The sequence below is a fragment of the Poecilia formosa genome, unplaced genomic scaffold (assembly GCF_000485575.1).
Source record: "Poecilia formosa unplaced genomic scaffold, Poecilia_formosa-5.1.2 Scaffold170, whole genome shotgun sequence".
NCBI lineage: Eukaryota > Metazoa > Chordata > Actinopteri > Cyprinodontiformes > Poeciliidae > Poecilia > Poecilia formosa.
This window is the reverse complement of record NW_006800109.1, coordinates 1,410,212-1,435,484: the sequence shown is the minus strand read 5'-3', so window position 1 is coordinate 1,435,484 and position 25,273 is coordinate 1,410,212. Positions and strand designations below refer to the sequence as shown.

General features: G+C 41.8%; 1 protein-coding gene across 2 annotated transcripts; it reads left to right on the top strand.

The window, feature by feature from the left end:
• On the top strand, positions 1-25,059 carry LOC103146914 (myosin-11-like). Of its 2 annotated transcripts, XM_007565023.2 has the most exons (44): positions 1-288; positions 2,794-3,091; positions 3,790-3,960; positions 5,299-5,455; positions 5,973-6,000; positions 6,586-6,685; positions 7,227-7,253; positions 7,514-7,540; positions 7,634-7,726; positions 8,276-8,339; positions 8,430-8,528; positions 8,646-8,789; positions 8,886-8,981; positions 9,056-9,174; positions 9,800-9,952; positions 10,041-10,214; positions 10,382-10,555; positions 11,131-11,245; positions 11,331-11,524; positions 11,602-11,723; positions 12,144-12,213; positions 12,386-12,546; positions 12,622-12,730; positions 12,806-12,937; positions 13,926-14,132; positions 14,596-14,733; positions 14,810-14,933; positions 15,502-15,673; positions 15,764-15,976; positions 16,181-16,325; positions 16,406-16,612; positions 17,071-17,175; positions 17,246-17,398; positions 18,734-18,982; positions 19,652-19,864; positions 19,936-20,148; positions 20,535-20,696; positions 20,783-20,911; positions 21,087-21,175; positions 22,083-22,206; positions 22,279-22,487; positions 23,310-23,418; positions 23,516-23,688; positions 24,667-25,059. In XM_007565023.2, the coding sequence occupies exons 2-44, from the start codon at positions 2,927-2,929 to the stop codon at positions 24,878-24,880; spliced, it is 6,042 nt and encodes a 2,013-aa protein (XP_007565085.1). In that variant the 5' UTR covers positions 1-288; positions 2,794-2,926; the 3' UTR covers positions 24,881-25,059. The 2 variants fall into 2 exon arrangements, with proteins under 2 accessions (XP_007565085.1, XP_016533445.1); XM_016677959.1 differs by lacking the exon at positions 7,227-7,253.
• The last annotated feature ends 214 nt before the right edge of the window (positions 25,060-25,273 follow it).

Below are 25,273 nucleotides of genomic sequence, written 5' to 3'. Positions count from 1 at the left end.
CAGGTGCTACTGTTGATGCGTTAGTGATAATTCATCTCTGGTCCAGAGGCAGGAGCAGGAAAAGCTGAATGTGGGCAGATAGGAGCAGCTTTTGCTCAATGGCGATCCAGCAGCTGTGGGAAGAAGGCGGTGGCGGCGTGCCGCTCCACCCAGGTGTCGCTGAGAGGAGGAGGAAGAGCGACATCATCATCATCATTAACAGCATCACTTCTTTCACCTGACATGATCTTCTCATTTCCCTGGAGTTCAGGCAGCAGCATCCTGCACTGAGGACTGAAGCACAGAGCCGTAAGTAAAAACAGCATGAAACTAACTCTCTGATCTGATTCACTTATTGCAATGGTAAAGTTATGATTGTGCAAGACAAAGAAATGCATTAAAATGCATTAACAGCAGCGGAAAGTTTATTATTAAATTACATTTAGTTTAAAATGAATAAAAAAGGAGTCAGTTTTTCTTGTTTAGAGTCTTTATGGCAGATAAAATCCACATTAAAGATGCTGCATTTATTGTTGCTCGCTGTGCAGCTGCTGCCACACATCAGTGCATCCTGACATGTCACCATTTTGGTGTAAACGCCAAGCTTGGCTGGACTCAGGAGCCGCTGCACCTTATAAGGTGAAATGCCAGATAAGTTTCTTCTCTGCATCCCAGTTGGGGCTACTAGGCTACCAGGAGCAGCAGGTTAGCCAAACATGGGCATTCCAGCATGGCAGCTCTGCTGTTTGACTATCTGTGTGCTGCTTTTCATGTTTTATTACCTGCTGTTCAATGGGAGGTCAGAGAAGCACTGTGACCTGCAGCTCAGGATAAGTGAGTAAGTAGCTCGATGCAAAGCAGGGAAAAGTTCCCAGGTTGTTATCAGCAGCAGCAATAAGTGGGGAGGCACTGAAACCAGCGGATCTGCAGCAGGTTGGAGTCAGAAATGATGAGCTGATGCTTAGAGATTTTCTGTGTTTAATCAGGTTTTATCTGAAGCTACAAGAGAAGCTTCAGAACTTTTGATGTTTGCATCTTATTTTTATAAAATAATATATAATAAGATGATATTTACTTAGTTAAGCACTGGGCCTGTCGCAATAAGCAAAAAGTCAGTTAATCGCATGATAAATTAGCTCAATAATTTAAATTTCCATGATTTATTGCTTTTCTATTTCTACCAAAAACAGTCTGCTTGTTTTTGAAGGACAATTTTGTTTACAGAGACTTTATAATTAATTTTATTTGTTGTTTTTGTTGTTTTGTTTATTTATTTTGGATATTTAAAATGTCTTCCAGTTCCAGTGTTAAATGTTTATTAGAATTTAAAGTTTATTGATCTTTGAGAAAGAATTCCTGCATTATTATGCCATTACCATTATATTAGGTGAAACTTGTTGTAAGACAACAATATTATTAATACAATTTGTTATTGTGACTGGCCTATAAAGATTTATTATGGTATAAAAGTCTACAAAGCTGGTTGATAATTTTACTCATCAGAATATTGTTGAATTTTTTGTTCTCAGATTAATCCCTACAGTATCTTCTTATTCAGTAAATTAGAATATTATTGAAAAGTTATTTAACTTTATAAGCTCATTAAACACATTATATGATTAATTCTGATTTTTCAAGCTTTACACTGCAAAAACACAAAATTTTACCTAGAAATTTTTGTCTATTTTCTAGTGCAAATATTTTTAATACACTTGAAATAAGGCAAACTAACTTACAAATATTTTTAGCAAGATATAGAAGTTTGTTTTAAGTAAATAATATCTTAATATTGATTTTAAAAAATTTGCTAGTTCCACTGCCAGATTATTGCACTAATAACAAAACATTTTTCCCATGTTGTAAGTGAAATAATCTACCAGAGGAACTAGCAATTTTTAATAAAAGTTAAAACAATCTCTTATATCTTGTTACTTTTACATTAATTTTGTCTTATTTCAAGTTTACTAAAATATTTGCACTAGAAACTAGAAAAAATACTTGGTACAACATTGTGTTTTTGCAGCTTATACTGATTTTCTGCTTACAGCTAATGAAAACACATTTTAGAGTGTAGTATTGTATCTGATCAATAAAAATATATATGTATTAATAAAGAAATGTGGGCTTAAAACTGCAGTATGTAACTTTTATAAAAATATACTTTTTACATATTTGTTCACAAATATGTAAAACCCATGACAGTTTGGTATGAAACTGTGAAAAATGTAGCTCCTCTGCCTTCTCCCAGTGTTAACTAGAATCAACCAATCAGAGCCAGGAGGCGGGTCTTAGCGCTGTCAACCACCCCCCTCCTTCCCTTTCTCTCTGTTATGCTGCAGTTGTGAATGCTAAAGCTAGTTAGCATAGCCACCGATGATGGCAGGCAAATTATTTTCTTGCCATCATGGAGGCGAGTCCTCATTACACATTTAGTAGCGAGTACATGAGATTGATTGACAGCACTAAGACCCTCCTCCTGGCTCTGATTGGTTGTTTTTGGTCTGGAGCGATGCATTTCTTCTGGCAGCAGTAGCAGCTCAGGGAGGAGGTGAAGGAGATCGATCTTTTCACAGATTATCTGTCTCATAACATGGAGTCATGGCATGGTGACAGTTTTAACAAATATGTAAAAATAAAAACATATTTTTGATAAAAGATACAAAAGTATCAAAAGTAGAGCTAGGTTCCCAAACTTTGATAAAAACCCAGCTGCACCATAAACCAACCAGAGAAGGGTCTAATCAAAATATTATTTACTGTCTTTAAGTTCTTAAATTTACTAACTGTGTTGATGTTTTACTCCTGTGACATCAGCAGGTCAAAGGTCAAGCAGTTAGAGGAAACATCAGCCCCAACCACTGCTCTAGAACCCGACGCCAACCCCAACATCAGCTCCTCCACCTCTGAGTCTCCAGTAAACACCCCCGCCCCCACCGACCCTGCCAACATGGCCGACTTCCCTACGGACGACAGCAAGTTCCTCTTCCTGGAAAACGACTTCCGTAACAGCGGCGTGGCCCAGGCCGACTGGGCGGCCAAGAAGATGGTGTGGATCCCATCAGAGAGGGAGGGTTTCGAACCCGCAAGCATCAAGGAGGAGAAGGGAGAGCAGGTGCAGATTATTTACACGGTTATTCACCTCCTGGGCGTTCCTCAGGGGTCACTCCTGCTCCCCTGTCGTTTCAGTTTGTCTACATGCTCACTCTGACCAGGTTTTGAAGAATCATGATTATGCAGAAAACACAAACCAATAAAGCTGCCTTGCTATTCTAATAGTCTGACCAGAATTTATCTCAATTATAAATTTAAACGTTTTGGGAGATATTCTGTGGAAAAGCCTCTTTTGGTTTATAGCTAAGGTGTTTCATTAAATAAAACCAACCATGTTTTAGATCAACATTTACTAAACATTCAGTTGGTTAATTATAGAGTAAAATAATAAAATCAGTCCTCCTTTTCTAAGCCCATCTGAATTATTGATAGATTATCTTCTGTCCTTGATTCTTTCTCAATTGTTTAGATTAACGTATAAAATTTACCAGATAAATCTTGATGCACATGCAGCACTGCAAAAACACGTTTCAGTTAAAATGTCTTAGTTCACTTTAAATAAGACAAAACTAGCTTGGAAGTAGCTTCTCATTACAATATAGGGGATTATTTAATAAAAAAATAATTCCTTAATAAAACTTAAAAAATATTCTACTGTTTGATTAAACTCTGCCGCCTGCTGATGAAACCAGGACAAAGTTTGACTGTGTGTGTTTTGTCTCGTCTCTGGGTCTGAACTTTCTTCTCCGTGTCCTTCAGGTTTTGGTGGAGCTCTCCAACGGACAGAAGGTGACGGTGAACAAAGATGACATCCAGAAGATGAACCCCCCCAAGTTCAGCAAGGTGGAGGACATGGCCGCGCTCACGTTCCTCAACGAAGCGTCCGTCCTGCACAACCTGCGAGAGAGATACTTCTCCAGCCTGATCTACGTGAGAAACGCCGCCATCTTGTCGCTTGTTTTGGTGTTTCATATTCAACTTATAGTTCCTACCCACTGTATCAGGTGATACTGTAAAATACGTATCTACACATTTGCTTTTTCAAATCTGTACTAATAGCATGATGAGGGGAGTTTTTCCTCTCTACTGTCACCACATGCATGCTTGGCATAAGGGATTGCTGTAAAATCAACATCAACGCAAGTGATTGTTTCCTGTTGCTGCATCCAGCAGCGAAAGCTTCCAGTCAACGACTCGATGCAGTCTGCTGGGTTTCATTAGACTGAAAAGTTTTTAACCTAATTTTAATAACAGACTCAGCTGAACGCGCTCTTAGTGCCTCGAGTCGACATTTGTTGTGAATAGATGCTGCATAAATAACAGAATTAAATTAATGGCAGCCATATTGGATTTTTAGGTTTGGGTTGGCGCAGAATCTCAATTTTCTCCAGCTGGTATTTCAGTTAATATTTCCATCTTGAAAATGACATTGTTACAACTTTGTTAGCATGCTAAAGGTGATGTTAGCGATTGTTTGGTGATGTTAGCGATTGTTTACTTAAAAGCCCTTCGGGGGACAAGCATCACAAATTAGTCACGGCTATAAAAACATGTTCATTGTTTATACTTGTCCTTCCCTATCAAATGAATAAATGAATAAATGAAAAGGTTAGCATGTTAAAGTAACGTCAGTGCTCACTTTATTACTACCTAACTTATTCAGCACGCTAAAACTGACTTGTACAATCTCGTTATGCTTTCTACAATATGATGAAGTTATTATATTGTAGAAAGCATATACACAGTGAAATTAAATCAAAGAAGAGCAAATAAAACACAGTTAATGCTTTAGGAAAATCACTGGCCAGCATTTTCCTCTTTCATGCTAAAGCTGTTAGCATGCTAACATTCACAGTTTTTGGGTTAATCTTTTACTTCCAGAACTGAACCAAAAACTTTATTAAAACTATAAATGTTAAAGTCACTAGAAACGTTATAGCCATAAAAAGCAGTGAAGTTCAGTTTTAATCCAGATTTAAATCTCAAGGATTAGCTGCTCTGCTTTCTTTCTGGACTGAGGATGTTCTGGCAGATTCAGCAGCGAATGCTTTGTTTTCCTTTTCAGTTTTATAAAAATCCTGTAAAAAATACAGTCAGACATAGCAAGGTGAACAGGAACAGGAGTGATAATCCTGTGTTTATCCATCCACTAGATTAAACTACTTTCAGGGTCATATTTAGACAAACAGGAGAATATTTTAACATAATGCAGGTAAAAAAGTGACTTCATCCTTGTTGTAAAGTAACTGTGGGTTGTTTCCTCCCCAGACGTACTCGGGTCTGTTCTGTGTGGTGGTGAATCCCTACAAGATGCTGCCAATATACTCAGAAAAGATCATCGAGATGTACAAGGGCAAGAAACGCCACGAGGTGCCGCCGCACATCTACTCCATCACGGACAACGCCTACAGGAACATGCTGCAGGGTAAGCCCTGACTCCACAAAAAAATCCCCCTTTGTCCCAATTATTGGAAAGTTTCTGCTCCATAATATTTTCCTGAATGTATTTATATTTATATACAATATTCTTACCGACGTTTGCTGGAATTTTGACCCATTCTTATTTCAGTTGTACCAAGATATTTGCACTAGAAACTGCACAGAAATGCTTGGTAAGATTTTTGATAATTTTGTCTGTAGGGGCTTCCGTACACCTGTGAATATTTAAAATCCTGATCTTCAGTGTTAAGAACACTGGAGTTATTCCACATCTTCTAGCAGCTGAGCTTCCAGAGGAGCCAGGAGACTGAAGCCTCGGAGCGTGCCGACCTCAAACTACCTCCCAACTTTCCATTCAGCCCCAGAACGGCCATACATGGAGCAGTCGGCCCAGATCGCAGCGACAGAACCACCTGCTAAATTTAGATCAGAACTAAAAGAGGTCCGTCTCAGAGTTCAGGATTTTAGCTAAACTTCACTAATTCCCCTTTGTCTCTCCACAGATCGTGAGGATCAGTCGATTCTTTGCACGTGAGTCAAAACACGCCACAAACCGTCACTTTCAGAGGAAATGCATGATATAAGGAAGAGTTCACCATTTCATTTAAATGTTTTTTAATCCTGTGAGTCATGGAATTATATATAGGGCTAATAATTGATTTAATGCTAGTAACCAATAAATCATTTCTCTCTTTCTACCAAAACTTGGTTGTTAAAGGCTTTCGTTTTGTTTTTTTGTTTCACTTAGGCCTTTTTTGAGGGCCATTTTTTTTCCCGGGGTTTTCTTATTTCTTTTTTTTGTTTTTTTTTTTTTTTTTTTTTTTTTTTTTGGGTTTTTTAAATTGCTTTCCGGTTCGGTTGTTAATTTTTGTTTGGATTTTAAGTTTTTTTGTTTTTGGCCATTTTTTTTTTTTTTGTTTTTCTTTTTTTTATTTGTTATTTGTTTATCGTTTATCGCAGTAACGTCAGCCAGAATTTATCATTCAACAAAATGTGTTCAGACCCAGTTAAGAAAAGAGAAAGCAAACATGTGCAAACTTGGAAAAGAACGAAATGAGGATGAACAAATAATCGGAGTTGTGCCGTTTTTAAAAAGTGAAATATTTTTCCAATTAGTGGCGAATCTGGAGCCGGGAAGACGGAGAACACCAAGAAGGTGATTCAGTACCTGGCTGTCGTCGCCTCGTCTCATAAAGGCAAGAAAGACGTCAACCCTGTGAGTAGAAATTACAGACGAAACGCTCAGACAGAAAATGTATTTTAATTACAACTTTTCTTGGTTTTAAAATGTCTTTTAAAACAAAAAAATATTTTTGTGTGTTTTTTTAGTTTTATATTTTCAGTTTTAAAATGATTTCTCAGTTTTATTTTTTCTCCAGTTTTAAAATTATTTCTAAATTTCATATTTTTGGTTTGTTTTAAAGTGGTTTTAATAAAACGGGAGGCTTTTCTTCCGTTCTCAAATTATATTTTTTGTTTTAAATTTTATTTGATCAAATTTTATGGCCCTAATTTAGCTCCATAGGTCCTGGCTTGGAGCTGGCATGTTTTTCCCAGCATGTGTAGCATCCGGGTCCAAAACCAGGCATGCCAGGTTAACTGTCATCTATTAATCGCTCTTTGTTAAATTCTCACTCTGCCACGTTGAGTTTCATGTCCCAACGTTTTCTGACTGAAATCCACCTTCAGAGTTTCTCCTTTGTTAGCTGTGAAAGCATGAATCTGTAATAAAGCTTATATTTTACTGTATGTGACAGGAATCAGTTGCTGCAGCTGTGGCCAAGGTGAGAACAGACTGATGCTGTTTTCTTCCTCCTGCTGGGGCTTTTGGTTTCCTTCTGAATGAGAAATAATGACAAAAACAAACGAGTTAGAGTCCATATTACCTCATAAATCTTCCATAATGATAACTGAAAGTTACACTCAGGGGTTTTCTGAGTGAAAACTGATTGCTGCTTGATCCCCGGCCTTTTCTGCTCGGCTGCTTCATAAGCTTAAAAAATAGACGTTCATTTTTAAAGGCTTGTTTTTCTGATTCTTCCAGCAGCAGCAGTCAGGATCTCTGGCCTATGTGAGTAAAAATCCTGTTTCATTCATTTCTGCTGTTCGTTTAAGGAACAGCAGTTGTTCATTAAGTAATGTCCTACCTGTTTCTGGCCTGCAGGGGGAGCTAGAGAAGCAGCTGCTGCAGGCTAATCCCATCCTAGAGGCTTTTGGAAACGCCAAGACCATCAAGAACGACAACTCCTCCAGATTCGTACGTTTTGCTCAACATTCATTCAATCTTAGTTCTTATTCGTTTTAGTTTACCCATTTAACAAACACTCACAGACCACCTGCTTTAAAAACCACATGGAAATAAAAAATCTAATTGTTCTTTACTATTAGTGTTTTGTGCATTAATAACATTTTAGATCTATTTGTAATTTAGGAGTATAATAAAAGAAAAACAGAGTTGAGTTGCTTTGACAGAAACAAAAATCCTCTTCTGCACCATAAACATTTCTATAGACTGGTTTCTGTTTTCAGTCACTATGTGTCAAACTCTGAGGTAAACAGCACCACTGGCGCCCCCTGGTGGTCCACCAGCTGTAGAAAGAGCTTTAAAATGATAGCAACACAAAGCAGCACAAACATTTGGCACCAATATTGTCAGATCTGAAGAAGGTGAAAAACGAAAACTAAATTCCACTTGTCCTGATAAATGAACCTTGGCACTCCCAGAGGTGGATTCTGTTTTTGCTTCAACGTAAGAGAAATTCAAGGAACCAGAGTGAAGTGTCACATGGCTGCTGTCCTTCCACAGGGGAAGTTCATCAAACTAAACTTTGACGTGACCGGCTTCCTGGTTGGGGCGAACATTGACACCTGTATCCTTATCCAGCAAAGTTTTTCCGCCTTCCTTTTCCTACATCAGCCGCTGTAAAGGTTTCCTCCTCAACTCCAGCCGATCTGAACAGACCTGCTGGAGAAGTCGCGCTGCATTCGTCAGGCCAACACAGAGAGAGCCTTCCACATCTTCTACTACATGGTGGCCGGAGCGAAAGACAAGATGAGGGGTGAGAGTTTAGAGAAAATAGCAACCTTTGGGACTTGAAGGAAACTTTCTGCTGCTCTTAAGGTCAGTGCTGCAGTGTTTGTCTGGATGATAACTGTGTGAGTTTGTGTTGTTGCAGAGGAGCTGCTGCTGGAGGGCTTCAGCAGCTACCGTTTCCTGGTAGCTGGTCACGTGGAGGTTCCTGGTCAGCAGGATGACGAGCTTTTTGACGAGACTCTGGAAGCGATGGAGATCATGGGCTTCACAGAGGAGGAGAGATTAGGTACTAACAGACAGGGATGGATGGAGCGATGGCTGGATGGATGGATGGATGGATGGATGTTGTAAGCTGTAAATTGTCGGCCATCTTGTTTTGCAGGGATGCTGAAGGTGGTCTCCACCGTCCTCCAACTGGGAAACATCAAGTTTGAGAAGGAGAGGAACAGCGAGCAGGCCACCATGCCCGACAACACCGGTAACCATGGTAACACTGCGTCACGGCTCCGTGAGGAAGCGCCGCAGCGTCTCTGACCCCTTCTCCTGTTTCAGCGGCTCAGAAGGTGTGCCACCTGCAGGGCATCAACGTGACCGACTTCACCCGCGCCATCCTGACGCCCAGAATCAAGGTGGGGCGGGAGGTGGTGCAGAAGGCCCAGACCAAGCAGCAGGTACTCAGCCTTCGCTTAAAGGAACCAAGTTTTTATACTTGTATTCGGGTCTCAACTGCTTCTGAAAACTGTAGAGTTTTTGGCAATGTGTTCATGTTTTTTGGTGTCTGGAAAATGAGCCGTTTCAAAAACCTTCTGATTGTTAAGTCACACTATGGCGTTACCTAGCAACCCAAGGTGAGCTCCAGCATGTTTGGTCAGCTTGTTTTACCGCTGTATGCGTTGTACAATGGCTGCTGGAAAAGGCAAGTGTTTTGTTGTTGACTTACCATCCAGAAACCACCTGCTGCATTCTTGTTGCTTGTGCAGGAGGCTCCACTTCTGCTTTTCAAAAATGTGCAGTTGTATAATTGCGCATCTGTTCACAGCCTTTTTCACATGTGAGTGTAAACATTGAGTTGGGGGGGCGTGGCCAGCAGCATCTTATTTGGATTTAAAGTGACAAGACACTGTAAAACAGCTCAAAATAGGCAGAACTGACTTGATTAAAATCTCATTTTCTAAGATTGATTTTCTGAAAAAAATGTAATCAACATGTATAGAACATGGACCTACACTAAGCTGTTCAAGGGAGAACAATAGGTCATTTCTTCTTAATGTTCTTAAAATTATGCACCATCTTCAGGCTGATTTTGCAGTGGAGGCACTGGCCAAGGCCATGTACGACCGCTTGTTCCGCTGGATCCTCGCCCGAGTCAACAAGACGCTGGACAAGAGCAAGAGACAGTCGTCCTCCTTCCTGGGAATCCTGGACATCGCTGGCTTTGAGATCTTTGAGGTGAATCCTCCCTGAAGAACTTCCTTTGGTCAGTTGGGTTCACTGAGTTCCCGTCTGTTTTCTGACCTGCAAAGTCTTTCCTCTGTAGGACAACTCATTCGAGCAACTCTGCATCAACTACACCAACGAGCGTCTGCAGCAGCTCTTCAACCACACCATGTTCATCCTGGAGCAGGAGGAGTATAAGAGGGAGGGCATCGAGTGGAACTTCATCGACTTCGGCCTGGACCTGCAGCCCTGCATCGAGCTCATCGAGAGGCCGGTGAGCGCTCCTGCAAGCATGGCGGTCAGAATGACCCCTGTGTTAAAATGACCTCTGCAGTCAAAATGATCCGTGTGGTCAAATGACCCCTGGGGTCTGCAGAACCTGCAGAATACCTGCAGATCCGTGGTATTCTGCAGGTTTCCACCTTCTTTGTGGTTTTCCAGAACAATCCCCCTGGCATCCTGGCACTGCTGGATGAGGAGTGCTGGTTCCCGAAAGCCACCGATCAGTCGTTCGTGGACAAACTGCTGAACACCCACACGGGTCACGTGAAGTTCTCCAAACCCAAACAACACAAGGATAAGCTGATGTTCTCGGTGCTTCACTACGCTGGAAAGGTAAGTGAAACAGCCTCAGATGGAAATGTTCTTTTGATTTAGTTACTCTATAATTTAAAGTGTCAAAATGACGGATGACCTTCAGATTCTTCTGTCACCGTTTAAAAAATCTGGTCAAAGATGGAACGTATTCTGTTTATGCAACCTCTGAGTGGAAATACTGCCACCTGCAGGTGGGAGTTAGCATCACATAAACTCAAACTTTCTGACCATTTTAACACTAAAAAATTTGGGAATTTCCAGATTTTTCTGATTTCAGAAATGTTTTTATTCTCATTACTGTGATTTAATTCTGGTAATATTATCTCTTTATTTTTGAATAATTACAACTTTATTTTCAAAATGAAAACATTTCTCTTCCTAGCCTTTTCCTAGCTCTGTCATGCTGACATTGGTGAGAAAGCAGCAGAAGTTTAAGGAAAACTCTCAGAAAGTTTGTTCAACCATTCATAAAGACAACTTTAAAAGATCACAAGGAATTTTACCTACAGACCAAAACTATTAATAAATAGGAGCTCAGAACCTCTTTTGAGAACGACTTTCTGGGAGGTTTTCTGTTCTCTTTCTCCCTGCAGGTGGATTATAATGCAGCCAACTGGCTGACTAAGAACATGGATCCCCTGAATGACAACGTGACGGCTCTGCTCAACAACTCCTCCAGCGGCTTCATCCAGGACCTCTGGAAAGACGGTCAGTCCTCCGATCGCACACATTCACACACCTCTGGACGCTCTCCGTTGCCGCGGTAACACCGTTCTGCATCGTCGCCCTGCAGTGGACCGAGTGGTGGGCCTGGACACCATCACCAAGATGTCAGAGAGTTCTGTTCCCAGCTCCACCAAGTCCAAGAAGGGGATGTTTCGCACGGTGGGTCAGCTGTACAAGGAGTCTCTGGGGAAGCTGATGACCACGCTGCACAACACGCAGCCCAACTTCGTCCGCTGCATCATCCCCAACCACGAGAAGAGGGTGAGCGCCGCTTTCCTCTGCCGCTGGCTGCAAACGGCCTTTCTGTGATCTCACTGGCTGCTGCTGCGGCTCTGCAGGCCGGGAAGATGGACGCCCACCTGGTTCTGGAGCAGCTCAGGTGTAACGGCGTGCTGGAGGGCATTCGGATCTGCAGGCAGGGATTTCCAAACCGCATCGTTTTCCAGGAGTTCAGACAGAGGTGAGGGAGCATTTCTGGTACAACATTTAGAGGGAATGTGATCCGATACATTGTTCCAGAAATTATTGCAATAAATGATAATATTGTTATTTTAAGAACATTTTCAACTAATATAATTATGGCTTATTAATGCAAGTATATCCATTAAAAACGATTTTAAAAAATTTAATGCTGGAACTGGAAAACATTTTAAAAATGCAAAATAAACCAAACGGCTGAAACAATTAAAATGTTTTCTCTGCTTGATGCCGATGATCTGATCCTTATTATTTGTCTTTCCTCATTTAAGAAAGGGGAAGCTCCTCATGTTGTCAGCTGAGGTTTAATAACCTCAGTCCTACTTGCACAGCTAAATTCAGGTGGTGACTGTTGTTCCTGGCCAGGCGGTTTGTGGTAGTAAATGTCCTCACCTGTGTGCAGGTACGAGATTCTGGCTGCCAGCGCCATCCCTAAGGGCTTCATGGATGGAAAGCAGGCCTGCTGCCTGATGGTGAGCTTTTATTTTGAAATCTGTGATGGAAACGAGTGTAAAGAACAAGATCTTAGCTGCTCCTGAGCATAAATCAGTTTTATGGATTAATCAGGTTTTTGATTTTTGAAGATTGAAGTTAAATTAAAATCTGATGTTTTATTTTTAATCCATATCGCCCTCCGTTCCTCAGGTGAAGCACCTGGATCTGGACCCGAACCTGTACCGCATCGGTCAGAGTAAAATGTTCTTCAGGACGGGAGTTCTGGCTCAGCTGGAGGAAGAGCGAGACCTCAAGCTGACCGTCGTCATCATCGCCTTCCAGGCACAAGCACGAGGCTTTCTGGGGCGAAAGTAAGAGGAGCCATTTCAGGGAATCTGGGCCTGAAGTCGTCTATGAACCAGTGGGTGATGGTTTGTTGTTTTCAGAGCGTTTAGTAAACGTCAGCAGCAGCTGACGGCCATGAAGGTCATCCAGAGGAACTGCGCTTGCTACCTCAAACTGAAGAACTGGCAGTGGTGGCGGCTGTTCACCAAGGTCCGACCTGGACGCTAGGCTTGATCCTACATGCATCCTGACCTTTAACCTTAACCAGATCAATGTGTGACCCAGGTAAAGCCGCTGCTGCAGGTGACCAGACAGGAAGAGGAAATGGGCCAAAAGGAGGAGGAGCTAAAGGCGGTGCGCGAGGTGGCGGCTAAGACCGAAGCTGAGCTGAAGGAAATCTCCCAGAAACACACTCAGGTGAGTCAGACGCAGCATTTACCCATTTTATCTGGAGAAGCAATTAGGAATGAAACAATTAATTGTGATTAATTGGTTATTAACATAATCATCGTGTAATATAGTAATCAATTAATCATTAATTGGAGTATACAGACTCTAGAAATGACCATTTCTTGAATAAACAACACACACAGAGCAGTAATTAAACCAAAACTGTACAAAAATATAAACATTTTGCAATTAAGATGAAAAAGCTTTGTTGTCTGTAAATCTGTCTACCCAGAACTCCAGAGCTAATTTTAGCTTCACCTGGTTCAAATTTTACAGAAAACCCTCCTATTAAACACCTTTTGCATCCAGTTATTAATACAAAAACAATTAACAGATTAACAGACAATACGGTTTTAGCTTCACATCCTTTGGTACAGATGATCAAGTGTTCATTAAAGGGATGCTGTTGTTGTATTTTAGGCAATAAAATGTTTATTTCTTATTTTAAAAAGGAATTTAATTATTTGCACCTTTTAATGGATTTCTAATATTGTATGAAAAAGTTCAAGTGGTGAATGAAAAGTGTGCAGAATGTGCCAATTTTTTGTTCGATTAATCGTCAGAATAACCGATTAATCGTCAGAATAACCGATTAATCGTCAGAATAACCGATTTCTAAAATAACTGTTGCTACAACCCTACCTTAGTCTTTTTGTAATCCATATCCAAGAATCATTGACTTAAAAAAGTTTTATGTCTTGCAGAAAAGTTACTTGTAAGTTATTTTTGATTAAATGAAACTCTGGAGAACATGGTAATTTTTCTCTGATTAACCCTTGTGCATGCGAGGACTAAGGCAAATGATACAAGTGATACGGGTGTGGGGTCGATTGGACCCCATTTGTAAACACAAGGGTTAATCAGTTAATCGTCAAAATAATCGATTACTAAAATAATGGTTAGTTGCAGCCCTGGAAGCAGTGACGTGGTTAAAGTTGGAGGCTTGTGGTTGCAGCTGGCTGAGGAGCGAGTGCAGCTGGAGCTGAAGCTGCAGGCCGAGACGGAGCTGTACGCCGAGGCGGAGGAGATGCGCGTGCGTCTGGAGGCCAAGAAGCAGGAGCTGGAGGAGGTGCTGCACGAGATGGAGGCGCGGCTGGAGGAGGAGGAGGAGCGCAGCGTCGCCCTGCAGCAGGAGAAGAAGGACATGGAGCAGCAGCTGCAGGTTCTCCTAACTTTATTCAGCTCAGTAAAACAATGAAAACAGGTTTCAAGCTGGTTGCTATGGCAACTCCTGACAGTTATTGAACAATATTAACAATGGAAACAAATGTTTTAATGCAAGAATCCTGCAAAATAGATTCAGCTCAGTTCAGTTTTAGTCAGTTCAGTTAAGCTCTGTTCATTTCCTGTAAATGTAGTTCAGTTCAGTTCAGTTCAGTTCTTTCTGTTCAGTTTATCTCAGTTTAACTTAGTTTGGTTTAAATTGGTTCAGTTCTATTAAACTGAATCTTCCTAAGCACTTTGTCTCAGTTCAGATCAATTCAAATCAATTTATTTCTGTTCGTTTCATTCAAATCCGTTTTTGTCTACTTTAAAAAAGACGCTGATGGTCTTTTGAGGTTAAAACTGGCCTTCATGATCGATCTGGTGTTCTTAGACTAACGGGTGTAGTTTTGTGCCGCCAGCTGATGGAGGCGCACATCGCAGAGCAGGAAGACGCTCAGCAGAAGCTCCAGCTGGAGAAAACGGCGGTGGAGGGGAAGGTGAAGAAGATGGAGGAGGACATCATGCTGATGGAGGATCAGAACAACAAGCTGCAGAAGGTAACAGAAGGACACATTTTTAAAAAATCTGCAGTTTCAGGTCGTTTTCCTTCTGACTTCCTGTCGTTGTTTTCAGGAGCGAAAGCTACTGGAGGAGCGCTTGGCTGACATGAGCTCCAACCTGGCAGAGGAGGAGGAGAAGTCAAAGAATCTGACCAAACTCAAGACCAAACATGAGTCCATGATCTCCGACCTGGAAGGTGAGGCAGCACTGATTATCGATTATTATTCCTTATCATTATTTATGACATTCAGCTCCCAGGGTGTTGGAAGAATCCTTAAAAACTCACATCAAAATGTGTACCTTGATTTTCAGTAGTTTTCTAAAACATTTGGCGGTGAAATGCTGAACAAACTGTGTAAAACAAATTTGATAGAGTTAATGGAGTCCCATATTCTCGAAGAAAAATAAAACACACTCACTTCCTGAATAATTTCCACCTGCTGATGACTTTAAGTCCCAATCCTAAAAATAACTTCCCCAAAAAAGGTAGAAGAACGGTGGAATGACAAAAACCAGTCTAAAACGATGCACTGTTTGTTTTACCTGTTATGTTGCCCCGTACAAACCACTTTTTTATGTTTCTGAAACTATCACACCTGAGAAACGCATAGATCCACCAAAATCAGTGTCTCACAGGGGAAACATGAGGTAACCAATAAGTCAGCAAACCTGAAAGTTTCCCATGTAGCAGTTTGATCTTTATTTACATAATTTAGCCTGAAGAAACACAAACATAATTCATTGTTTCTGCTTTTTGTCTCCAGTTCGTATGAAAAAGGAGGAGAAGGCTCGTCAGGATGTGGAGAAGGCAAAGAAGAAGGTGGATGCAGAGCTGGCCGACCTGCAGGAGCAATACGCCGACCTGCAGGCGCAGCTGGCCGAGCTACGAGCTCAGTTAGCCGCTAAAGAGGATGAGCTCCAGGCTACACAGACCCGGTGAGCCCAAAACCAGTATCATGTCAACCAGTATGATGTGGTCATACTGCACTGCAGATCCACCCTAAAGAATCATTTCTCTGTTCACAGTTTGGAGGAGGAGAGCACCCAGCGCGCTACGCTGGTCAAGAAAGTTCGTGAGTTGGAAGCGTTGCTGTCGGAGCTGCAGGAGGATCTGGAGGCAGAGCGGGCGGCGCGGGGGAAGGCGGAGGCCGCGCGGCGGGACCTCGGAGAGGAGCTGAATGCACTGCGCTCCGAGCTGGAGGACAGCTTGGATACCACCGCTGCTCAGCAGGAGCTGCGGTCTGTGGAAACCCACACATCCCATAATAACCCACAGGCTGCGCTCACCAACAGTCTTTATTTACTGAGTTTTTTTGCATCCAGTAAAAATGTAACAGCTGTTTTTCTGAGATAACTAAAGTAAACCATAGCATCATCTGCGTAGAGGGTAATCTGGGTGCCGGTTTTTTCCTCATGGTGACATTTTGTGTTTCATATTGATAGAGCAAAACGAGAGCAGGAAGTAGCAACGCTGAAGAAAGCTATGGAAGACGAGGGGCGGAGCCACGAGGCCCAGGTCCAGGAACTTCGTCAGAAACACAGTCAGGCTGTGGAGGAGCTGACCGAGCAGCTGGAGCAAGCCAAAAGGGTCAGACCACATCACAAAATAAACTTTAACTTTTTATCCCATGAAGTTTCACTCATTTGGCTCCGTCTCCTTCCTTCCAGGTCAGGGCCAGTCTGGAGAAAGCCAAACAAGCCCTGGAGAAAGAGTCGGCAGACCTGAGCGCCGAGTTGAGATCCCTCGCCAGCTCAAAGCAAGACGTGGAGCACAAGAAGAAGAAGGTGGAGGCTCAGCTGAACGATTTAAACTCCCGATTCAACGAAAGTGAGCGGCAGAGGAATGAGCTCGGGGAGCGAGTGTCGAAGCTGAATGTGAGTCAAAGCATCGACGTTTTACAAAATGCTCCAGATGTAACTACGGAGATATCTAAGTTTAGGTCCAAAGATAAAAACTTCAGTTTCTGTTCCGCTGGAGGATGTTATGGCACATCCACTGGTGACATCATAATGTAGAGATGTGTGTCATCTGGGTAGTTATGGCAGCTAATCTTACTACTTGTTATAACCTGAGAACATGTAGATATTAGTTATGAGGGTCCTAGGAATGAACCTGGTGGTTCCCCACATGTCATTTCTGCCTGTTTCACTTAGTTGGTCCAGTAGTTGTACTGAAGGCACCTCCTTTTTATATAAAATGCTCATTTATAAATATCTAAAATTCATTTTCGCGCTCGTGATGCTGTCGTTTACACAGCAGCGCATACTTTAAGGTTTATTATTATTTTTACTTTGAGGTTTTGGTGCTTTAAAAAAGAGTTCTGCTCTGTTAGATGGAGCTGGAAAGCGTGACCGGCCTGCTGAACGACGCTGAGGGGAAGAACATCAAGCTGAGTAAAGACGTCTCCAGCCTGTCCTCTCAGCTCCAGGACGCCCAGGTGAAACACTCACCTGACGATGTGAACACGCCTGGTCCCAAACCTCTGAGCCCACCTTCCTTCCCTGCAGGAGCTCCTGTCTGAGGAAACCCGTCAGAAGCTGAACCTGTCTGGACGGCTGCGTCAGCTGGAGGAGGACAGGAACGGCCTGATGGAGCAGCTGGAGGAGGAGGCGGAGGCCAAACGCGCCGTAGAAAGACAGGTGTCCAGCCTCAACATGCAGGTCAGTAACAGACTAACAGAAGTCCAGAAGAAGGGACAGCAGTAGGAAGGTAAATATCTAACACTAAGAATCAGGTTTTGTTTGTTTTGAATCTGGATATGTGGAAAATGGAAACATTTTTAGTCATTTGGGCTTTTATCCCCACAAAACTTTGTTTGATATCAATAAAAACAACTTTTCATAAAAACTGAGACCAAAGTGGAGATTTTAGAAAAGTCTGTAATCCTGTTTGTGTGTCTATTCGGTAAAACAGACTTACAGTCTGCGACAAATAACTCACCAATATATACAAAAACTCGCTTAACATGATTCCCAATCTGTGTTGTCTGTTGCTTTAATAACTTTTTATTCTTTTATGCTCAATTTATAAATCTATTCACACAAATTAACATCCTGGGTCCATGTTGAAAAAGTACCAATTATTTCACTTATAATGTGGGAAAAAACATTTTATGTGACATAATCTGGCAGTGGAAACAGTTTGTGTCATGATGCGTGTTTCTGTGTTTATTTTAAGGTTTTTCTGTGGTGGTTTCTGTCCTGAGTGTCTCTGCGTCTTCCCGTTGATCCCAGCTGTGTCTCATTCCCTGATTTCCCTCCCGTGTATTTAGTCCCACCTGTTGTCTTTGTCTCTGGTCGGATCCTCGTCGAATGTCATTTGTCTGCTTGCCACCACAGTCGAGCTGTAAAGTCCTGTGTCGGTTCAGCTCTCGTTTTCAGTCCTTTCTTTCAGTTGCTACCGGTAATTAGCCGTGTGCTAAATAACTCTCTGCCGCCTGTGTTGGACTGTGTTTGAGCTCTCTTTATTAAATTCATCATCGTCTTCATCACTTCCTGGGTCGTCAGCGTTCATTCTCACCACCACCAACCACACCAGTATTTCATCAATATTAAATAATTATTTACTTAAAACAAGATCTTATTACTTACAGAAGAGCTACTTTAAGTTGGTTTTGTCTTATTTCAAGTTTACTAAGATATTTTCTCTGGAAACGAGACAAAAATACTTTGAGAGATTTTGTGTTTTTGCAGTGAAAGACGATTAATAAACTGTTGGTCTAACAGGAGACAATATTTATCCAGCCAGGTTTTTTCATCTTTTTATGTATTTTTTCAGTTTAGTTTTGTATCTGTGTCACATTAAAGGTAGAAAAATAAAAAAATAAAAAATCATGGTTCCAGGAAACTACATTAAACAGAGTTAACATTTTTATGCTTTCGCACAAGATCTGATGTTTTCTGGCAAAATATTTATGCTCCCGTCTGCAATGCAGTGTTCCTTTACGACAAAGGCATATTTTTATTTGTCTTAACTCTCTCCTGACTGTTTTCCAGCTTTCTGACCACAAGAAGAAGCTGGAGGAGATGTCGGCGACGGTGGAGCTGCTGGAGGAGGGGAAGAAGCGGCTGCAGCGCGACCTGGAGGCCGCCAACGGCGAGTACGAGGAGAAGGCGGCGGCCTACGACAAGCTGGAGAAGAGCCGCGGCCGGCTGCAGCAGGAGCTGGAGGACGTCCTGATGGACCTGGACGCCCAGCGGCAGCTCGTCTCCAACCTGGAGAAGAAGCAGAAGAAGTTTGATCAGGTCAGGGGTCAAACGCCACAATCCTACCAGACTTCAGTCCAGCTACATAAATATTACATGATCTTTTAAAAGAAACAAGACAAAAAGAAAACTTAATACACACAAGAAAAAAGTCATATTTCTATGGGAATAAAGTAATTAATGTATAACTTGATATTGTGAGAATGAAGTAATAAAAGAATAAAGTAATAATAAAACTTTATTCTTGTAATTCTGTGTTTATTCTCATAAAACTACGACTATATTCTCATGTTATTTTCACTCAAATGAGAATAACGAGAATGAAGTGGAGAAATGCAGAATAAAGAAATAGGATTACAAGGGTAATGTTGTATTAACTTATTCTCATTTTATTTCAACTCGTACAAAAATAAAGTGTTAATATGTCGCATTAGGATTTTATTTTTGCAAAACTTCATCCTCATAACATCATGACTTTATTCTCTTAATATTTTCTTAAAGTATTTTCCGTCATGTTACCAGTTTATTATTTTTATCAGCGCGTTCTGCCGCCGCCGGCCCTTTAAGGATCTTCCTGACCTTGAATTGACCTGAAATGAAGTGATTTTCACTCCGTGCTTTAAACTGTTTCCGTTCTGGTTGAACGTCCCGATCTCCTGCAGTGAAACCAAAACACTGTTGTTGTGGTGGGTCTCTGCTGTCCTGCAGATGCTGGCCGAGGAGCGGTCGGTGTCGGCCCGGTTTGCGGAGGAGCGGGACCGGGCGGAGGCGGAGGCGAGGGAGAAGGAGACCCGGGTGCTGGCCCTGAGCCGGGCGCTGGAGGAGAAGCAGGGCGTCCTGGAGGAGGCCGAGAAGGCCGCCAAGGCCCTGCGGGCCGACATGGAGGACCTCATCAGCTCCAAGGACGACGCGGGGAAGAGCGTAAGACGGAAACCCGCAAGAAACGCCGACCCGGGCAAAGCAGGCGGAGCTGACCTCTGACCCTCCGCCAGGTTCACGAGCTGGAGAAGGCCAAGCGCGTGCTGGAGGCCTTCGTGGAGGAGATGAGGACGCAGATGGAGGAGCTGGAGGACGAGCTGCAGGTGGCGGAGGACGCCAAGCTGCGCCTGGAGGTCAACAGCCAGGCGCTGCGGGCGCAGCATGAGCGCGAGCTGCAGGCCCGAGACGAGATGGGCGAGGAGAAGAGGAAGCAGCTCCTCCGTCAGGTCGGAGCGCCCAGCGCGACTTCATGACCCTTAGACTGCTTATGTTATTATTTAACTTAGAGCTAACATTTTATAGACGATTAATCAAATTAATCGTGATTAATCGATTGTTGAAATAATCGCCATATGAAATTTTTTAAAAATTTATTTGAAGGTGATTTATTATTATTTCATAGGTATACATAACATTTTAAATACTATGTTTCCCCCATAAAAAACGTATAATTTTTTTATTTTATTACATTTTTTTACTGAACACTCGTAGTTCTGACCTTTTTCTCTGTGGAAAATATTTCTTCCTCGTCTTCGGTTCAAACTGGCTGATAAATATAATGTTGGGATAAAGAAGGACATGAATTTTGTTGGGTGTGATTTTACCTGTTCAGGTGCGGGAGCTGGAGGCGGAGCTTGAGGAGGAGAGGAAACAGCGAGGTCAGGCGTCCGGCGCCAGGAAGAAGCTCGAAAGTGAGCTGAAGGACATGGAGGAGCATCTGGACGCCACCAGCAGGGGGCGCGACGAGGCGCAGAAGCAGCTCCGCAAAGTCCAGGTCTGCAGCCGCCGCTCGCCGCAAAAACACGGATTCACTCGTTCATCCGGTGATGATGATGATGATGATGGCCGCTCTGCTCGCAGGGGCAGATGAAGGACCTCCAGAGGGAGCTGGACGACTCCAGAGCCGCCCAGAAGGAGGCGCTGTCCTCGGCAAGGGAGTCGGAGCGCAGAGCCAAGATGGCGGAGGCGGAAATCCTCCAGCTGCACGAGGTCCAGAAAATGACCAGAAGCAGCTTCCTGTTTAAACCGGTTTCTGATAAACTGGTTTCTGTTGAACCGGTTTCTGTTTGAACCGGTTTCTGTTGAACCCGTTTCTGTTTAAACTGGTTTCTGTTGAACCCGTTTCTGTGGACGAGTTTCTGACGTTTTCTCCTGGTCCGTCCAGCTGCTGGCCGCGGCGGAGAGAGGCAGGAAGCAGGCGGAGACGGAGAGGGACGAGCTGTCCGAGGAGCTGGCCAGCAACTCCTCTGGGAGGTCAGTTTATGCCCCTATGGAGCTCAATTGGAGCCAAAAAATTTGTTAGAGAAATAAACAAATAAATTCTGAAATTGTGAAAAAGCTCAAAACTAGTCAGATTGAAGGTTTTTATTTAGTTTGAAATGTCAGTAATCATTCCACACACACATCATCTGAGGCCCCAAGCCAAAAAGTGAATAAATTTTTTACAGTTTTCCATTTTCATTTTGTTTTCAGAAACCACAAAGAAGCTTGAATCTCAAAAGTTATTTTAAGCTATTTTCAGTTTCAAATCTATTTTGGTTTTCAGTTTTAAAATTGTTCCTCAGTTTCTAGATTTATTTATATTTTTTAACAAACTTTATGGCTCCAATTTATATTTTGTAAACTGAAAAAAAAAAGATTTAAAACTGAAAAATGATTTTGAAACAGAATTTTTTTAAAATAAATTGTAAACTTTTAGATCTAAATTGGAGCTATTAATATCCAAAACTACTTTTCAGATTGAAGATTTTTTGAAATTTTCAGAATCTGAAAATAAAGATTTAAAACTGATAAAATAGACTTTAATCTAAAAAGAACATTTTAAACTGAAAGCCAATTATGAAAACTGAAAAATAAAATGTACAAAACTACTTTTCAGATTCAAGTTTTTTTTTCTGATTCAATGTTTTTATGAGTTTTTTTGTTTGTTTGTTTGTTTTGTTTTTTGTTTTTTTTTAACAAACTGGCCCTAATTTTGCTCCATTAATTCTTGTTTCTCCCACATTTTTTCAAATAAAAATTAAAATAAGTTTAGATTACCATGATGGTTCATGATAAACTAAATGATGTCATGGTGGAGCCTGTTCGCCCAGGGCCCCAACCAGGCCAGGACCACCCCTGGTTGTTCTCACCTGTACGTGTCACTTCCTGTCCCTCTCAGGTCGATGCAGTCGGACGAAAAGCGCCGCCTGGAGACGAAGCTGTGTCAGCTGGAGGAGGAGCTGGAGGAGGAACAGGCCAGCCTGGAGAACCTGACCGAGCGTCTGAGGAAGAGCCAGCAGCTGGTAGCACCGCCGCCACTAACTCCACTGTCAGGTGACGCAGGCGCCGCCTGACCCGCCGGTTCGGTTTTCCAGGTGGAGCAGCTGGGGGCGGAGCTGGCGGCGGAGAGGGCGTCGTCTCAGAGCAGAGAGGGAAGCCGGCAGCAGCTGGAGAGGCAGAACCGGGAGCTGAAGGCCAAACTGCAGGAGGCAGAGAGCCAGAGCCGCTCCAGGCTGAAGGCCACTAGCGCCGCCCTGGAGGCCAAGCTGAGGGAGGCCGAGGAGCAGCTGGAGGCCGAGAGCAGGTAGCGCCGGGGTCAGAAGGTCACATACATGAAGGAACACAATGTAGGCAAAGTTAGCTTCAGGCTGGATATTTGTGGTTGATCTGCTCTCACTCAATAAATATCTGAACCAAACACTGTCCAAAAACAAATACAAATTTAGATTTTTGTTTTCATTTTTAAAACTATTATTCTCATTTATTTTTATTTTTTGGTTTCTAATTATTTTTTTCTGGTTTAAAATAAAAAAAATGTTTTTCAGTTAATTTTGTTTTCAGTTTTAAAATTTTTACATTTGATATTTTTCTCCTTCAATCGTTTTTCAATTTTAAAATTATTTTTCAATTTACATTTTTTGTTAGTTTTTTTCTCTCAGTTTTAATTATTTTCCAGTTAAAATTATTTTTTAGATTAAAAATGTTTTTTTGTTTTAAAATATAGTTTTCAAATATTTTTTTCTGTGTTTTAAAATTATTTGTAATTTTTTTTAATCTCAGATGAATAAACAACAAACAAACTTTATACCACCAATTCTTTGGTGCTAAATAAAACAGAAAAAAGAAATTGAAACTTAGAAAAGAAAATTATTTAACAATTTTAATCTGTAAAAAAACAACTCAAAACTGAAAAAAAAACCAAATGAATTTAAAAAGTAATGAGTCATTTTTTCAGTTTCTATTTTACTTTTACCTTTTTTTTTTCTTTTTTTTTTTACAAACTTCATGGCCCTGATTGAGCTCCATACGGGAGCAGCAGAGAGTTTTAGTTAGACTATAAAATATGAGCAAGGTGATGCGAATATCCAACCTGACGCTAACTTCGCAGCGCTGTGAAAACTTCCAGGGAGCGTCAGGCCGCCGCCAAGAACCTGCGGCAGAAGGAGAAGAAGCTGAAGGACCTGAGCGTCCAGATCGAGGACGAGAGGAAGCAGGCGCAGCAATATAAGGACCAGGTAACCATGGCGACCTTCAGAGCCCCGCCTGTCCCAGTCCGACCCCAGTCTGATCCTGGTTTAACCTCGGTTTGACCCCGGTCCGTCCCGCTTACAGATGGAGAAGAGCGGCGTCCGGGTGAAGCAGCTGAAGCTCCAGCTGGAGGAGGCGGAGGAGGAGGCGCAGCGCGTGGCGGCCGCCCGCAGGAAGCTGCAGCGCGAGCTGGACGAGGCAGGCGAGGCCAACGACGCCCTCAGCAGGGAGGTGGCGGCACTCAGGAGCAAACTGAGGTACGAGGTCACCCACAAGGTCACAGCCAACTAACACAGTCTGACGTATTGACTGATAACCAGAGGCGACCCCAAGTGGGGGGCCAGAGAGGGCCATGGCCCCCAGAAAATCACAATAATTGAAATTTACGGCAGTTCCAATTATTTCATGACAGGAGCCATGAAAATAAATAAATACACAGTGAAATAACTAGATATATTTATATAAAATGTATCTTTAAAAGTAAATTTTATTATTTAAATTCTTTATTTAAAAAGGTAGATTTAATTATTTAATAGGGCATTTAATTATTTACATATTTCATAATTTCATTATATATTTATTTATTGATGTATTTTATTATTTGATGTATTTATTTTGTGAATAATGTATTTTAATGATGATTTTAATTAATAAATACAAGTATATATTTTATGGTATATTTATTTCATTTTGTCTAACCAACCGTCCATAATAATATATAATCTATATTTTTGGCCACTCTGAGAATTTTCTAGAGCCGCTGCTCATAGCTCTTCATGTCAGTCAGGATTACCAGTTATTTCTGTTCAAATACCAGAATAATCAGAATTTTGTTTTACGTTTCTTTGAATTCAAAGTTTTAACACATTTCCTAAAAATTAAGCAAACTCAAGAGAAAAGAAACTAAACACAAATTTAGTCGGGTCAAACTAAGTGTTTTCAGTACATTTTCAGATGAATATTTGTACAGATTAATGTTTTTGTTTTGGGTTTGAGTTTTGATCATTTCAGATAATTTGTGAATTAAATTTTATTTTCTGCCTCTCACGTCTCGCTGCTCCTGTTTCTCTGCTTCCTTCAGACATTACTGATCTCTCCTTAAACCTGGAAACAAAAAGAGCGTTAACTTCCTCCCCTTCCCTCTGCTTCAGTTTCTACGGGGCACTTTAACCTTTCTCTTCCTGTGCTTCATCTTCTTCTTCTCTCTTCCTGCTGATGTGCGGGGCGTCCCTCAGGCGTGGTGGAGGGGATCCGGCGTTCAGTGCTTCTCGGATCAGCAGCGGCGGCAGCGGTGGGATCAGGAGCGCCGCAGGTCTGAGCGGTGGTGTGACCCGGCGGGTCAAAGAAAACTCTTTGGAGCTGCAGGAAGAGGAACCTCCCTCCCCGTCTCCTCCCACATGCTCCCCGGATGAACGCGATGAGGCGCACCCCTGCTGCCCTGACAAGTGAAACGACCCCACGCCTCATTTATTATTAAAATATATTTATACACTTTTCATGTCAAGATAATGTGGATTCATGTCAGCGATGGAGTTTAGAAAATAGAAATGATTCTAACCGGAGATAAAAATTTGTGATGCAAAATGAGAAAAAGATCATTTGAAATATGTCATATTTATAGGTTGAAAAAGAAAGCAAATTGAGATATTTTCTGATTATTTATGAATTATCTAAATTTATTGGAAATAAACACATTTTAAAGTGTTATAATGGAGCAGTGTGTTTTTGTTTTGCAGTAGTGGGGATGTAATTGTTCTGCCAGCAGAGGGCGCACTGGTAGAACTTAACCAGAATTTAATACTTCATAAACTTTTGAAAAAAATGATTTTATAAGTATCCAAG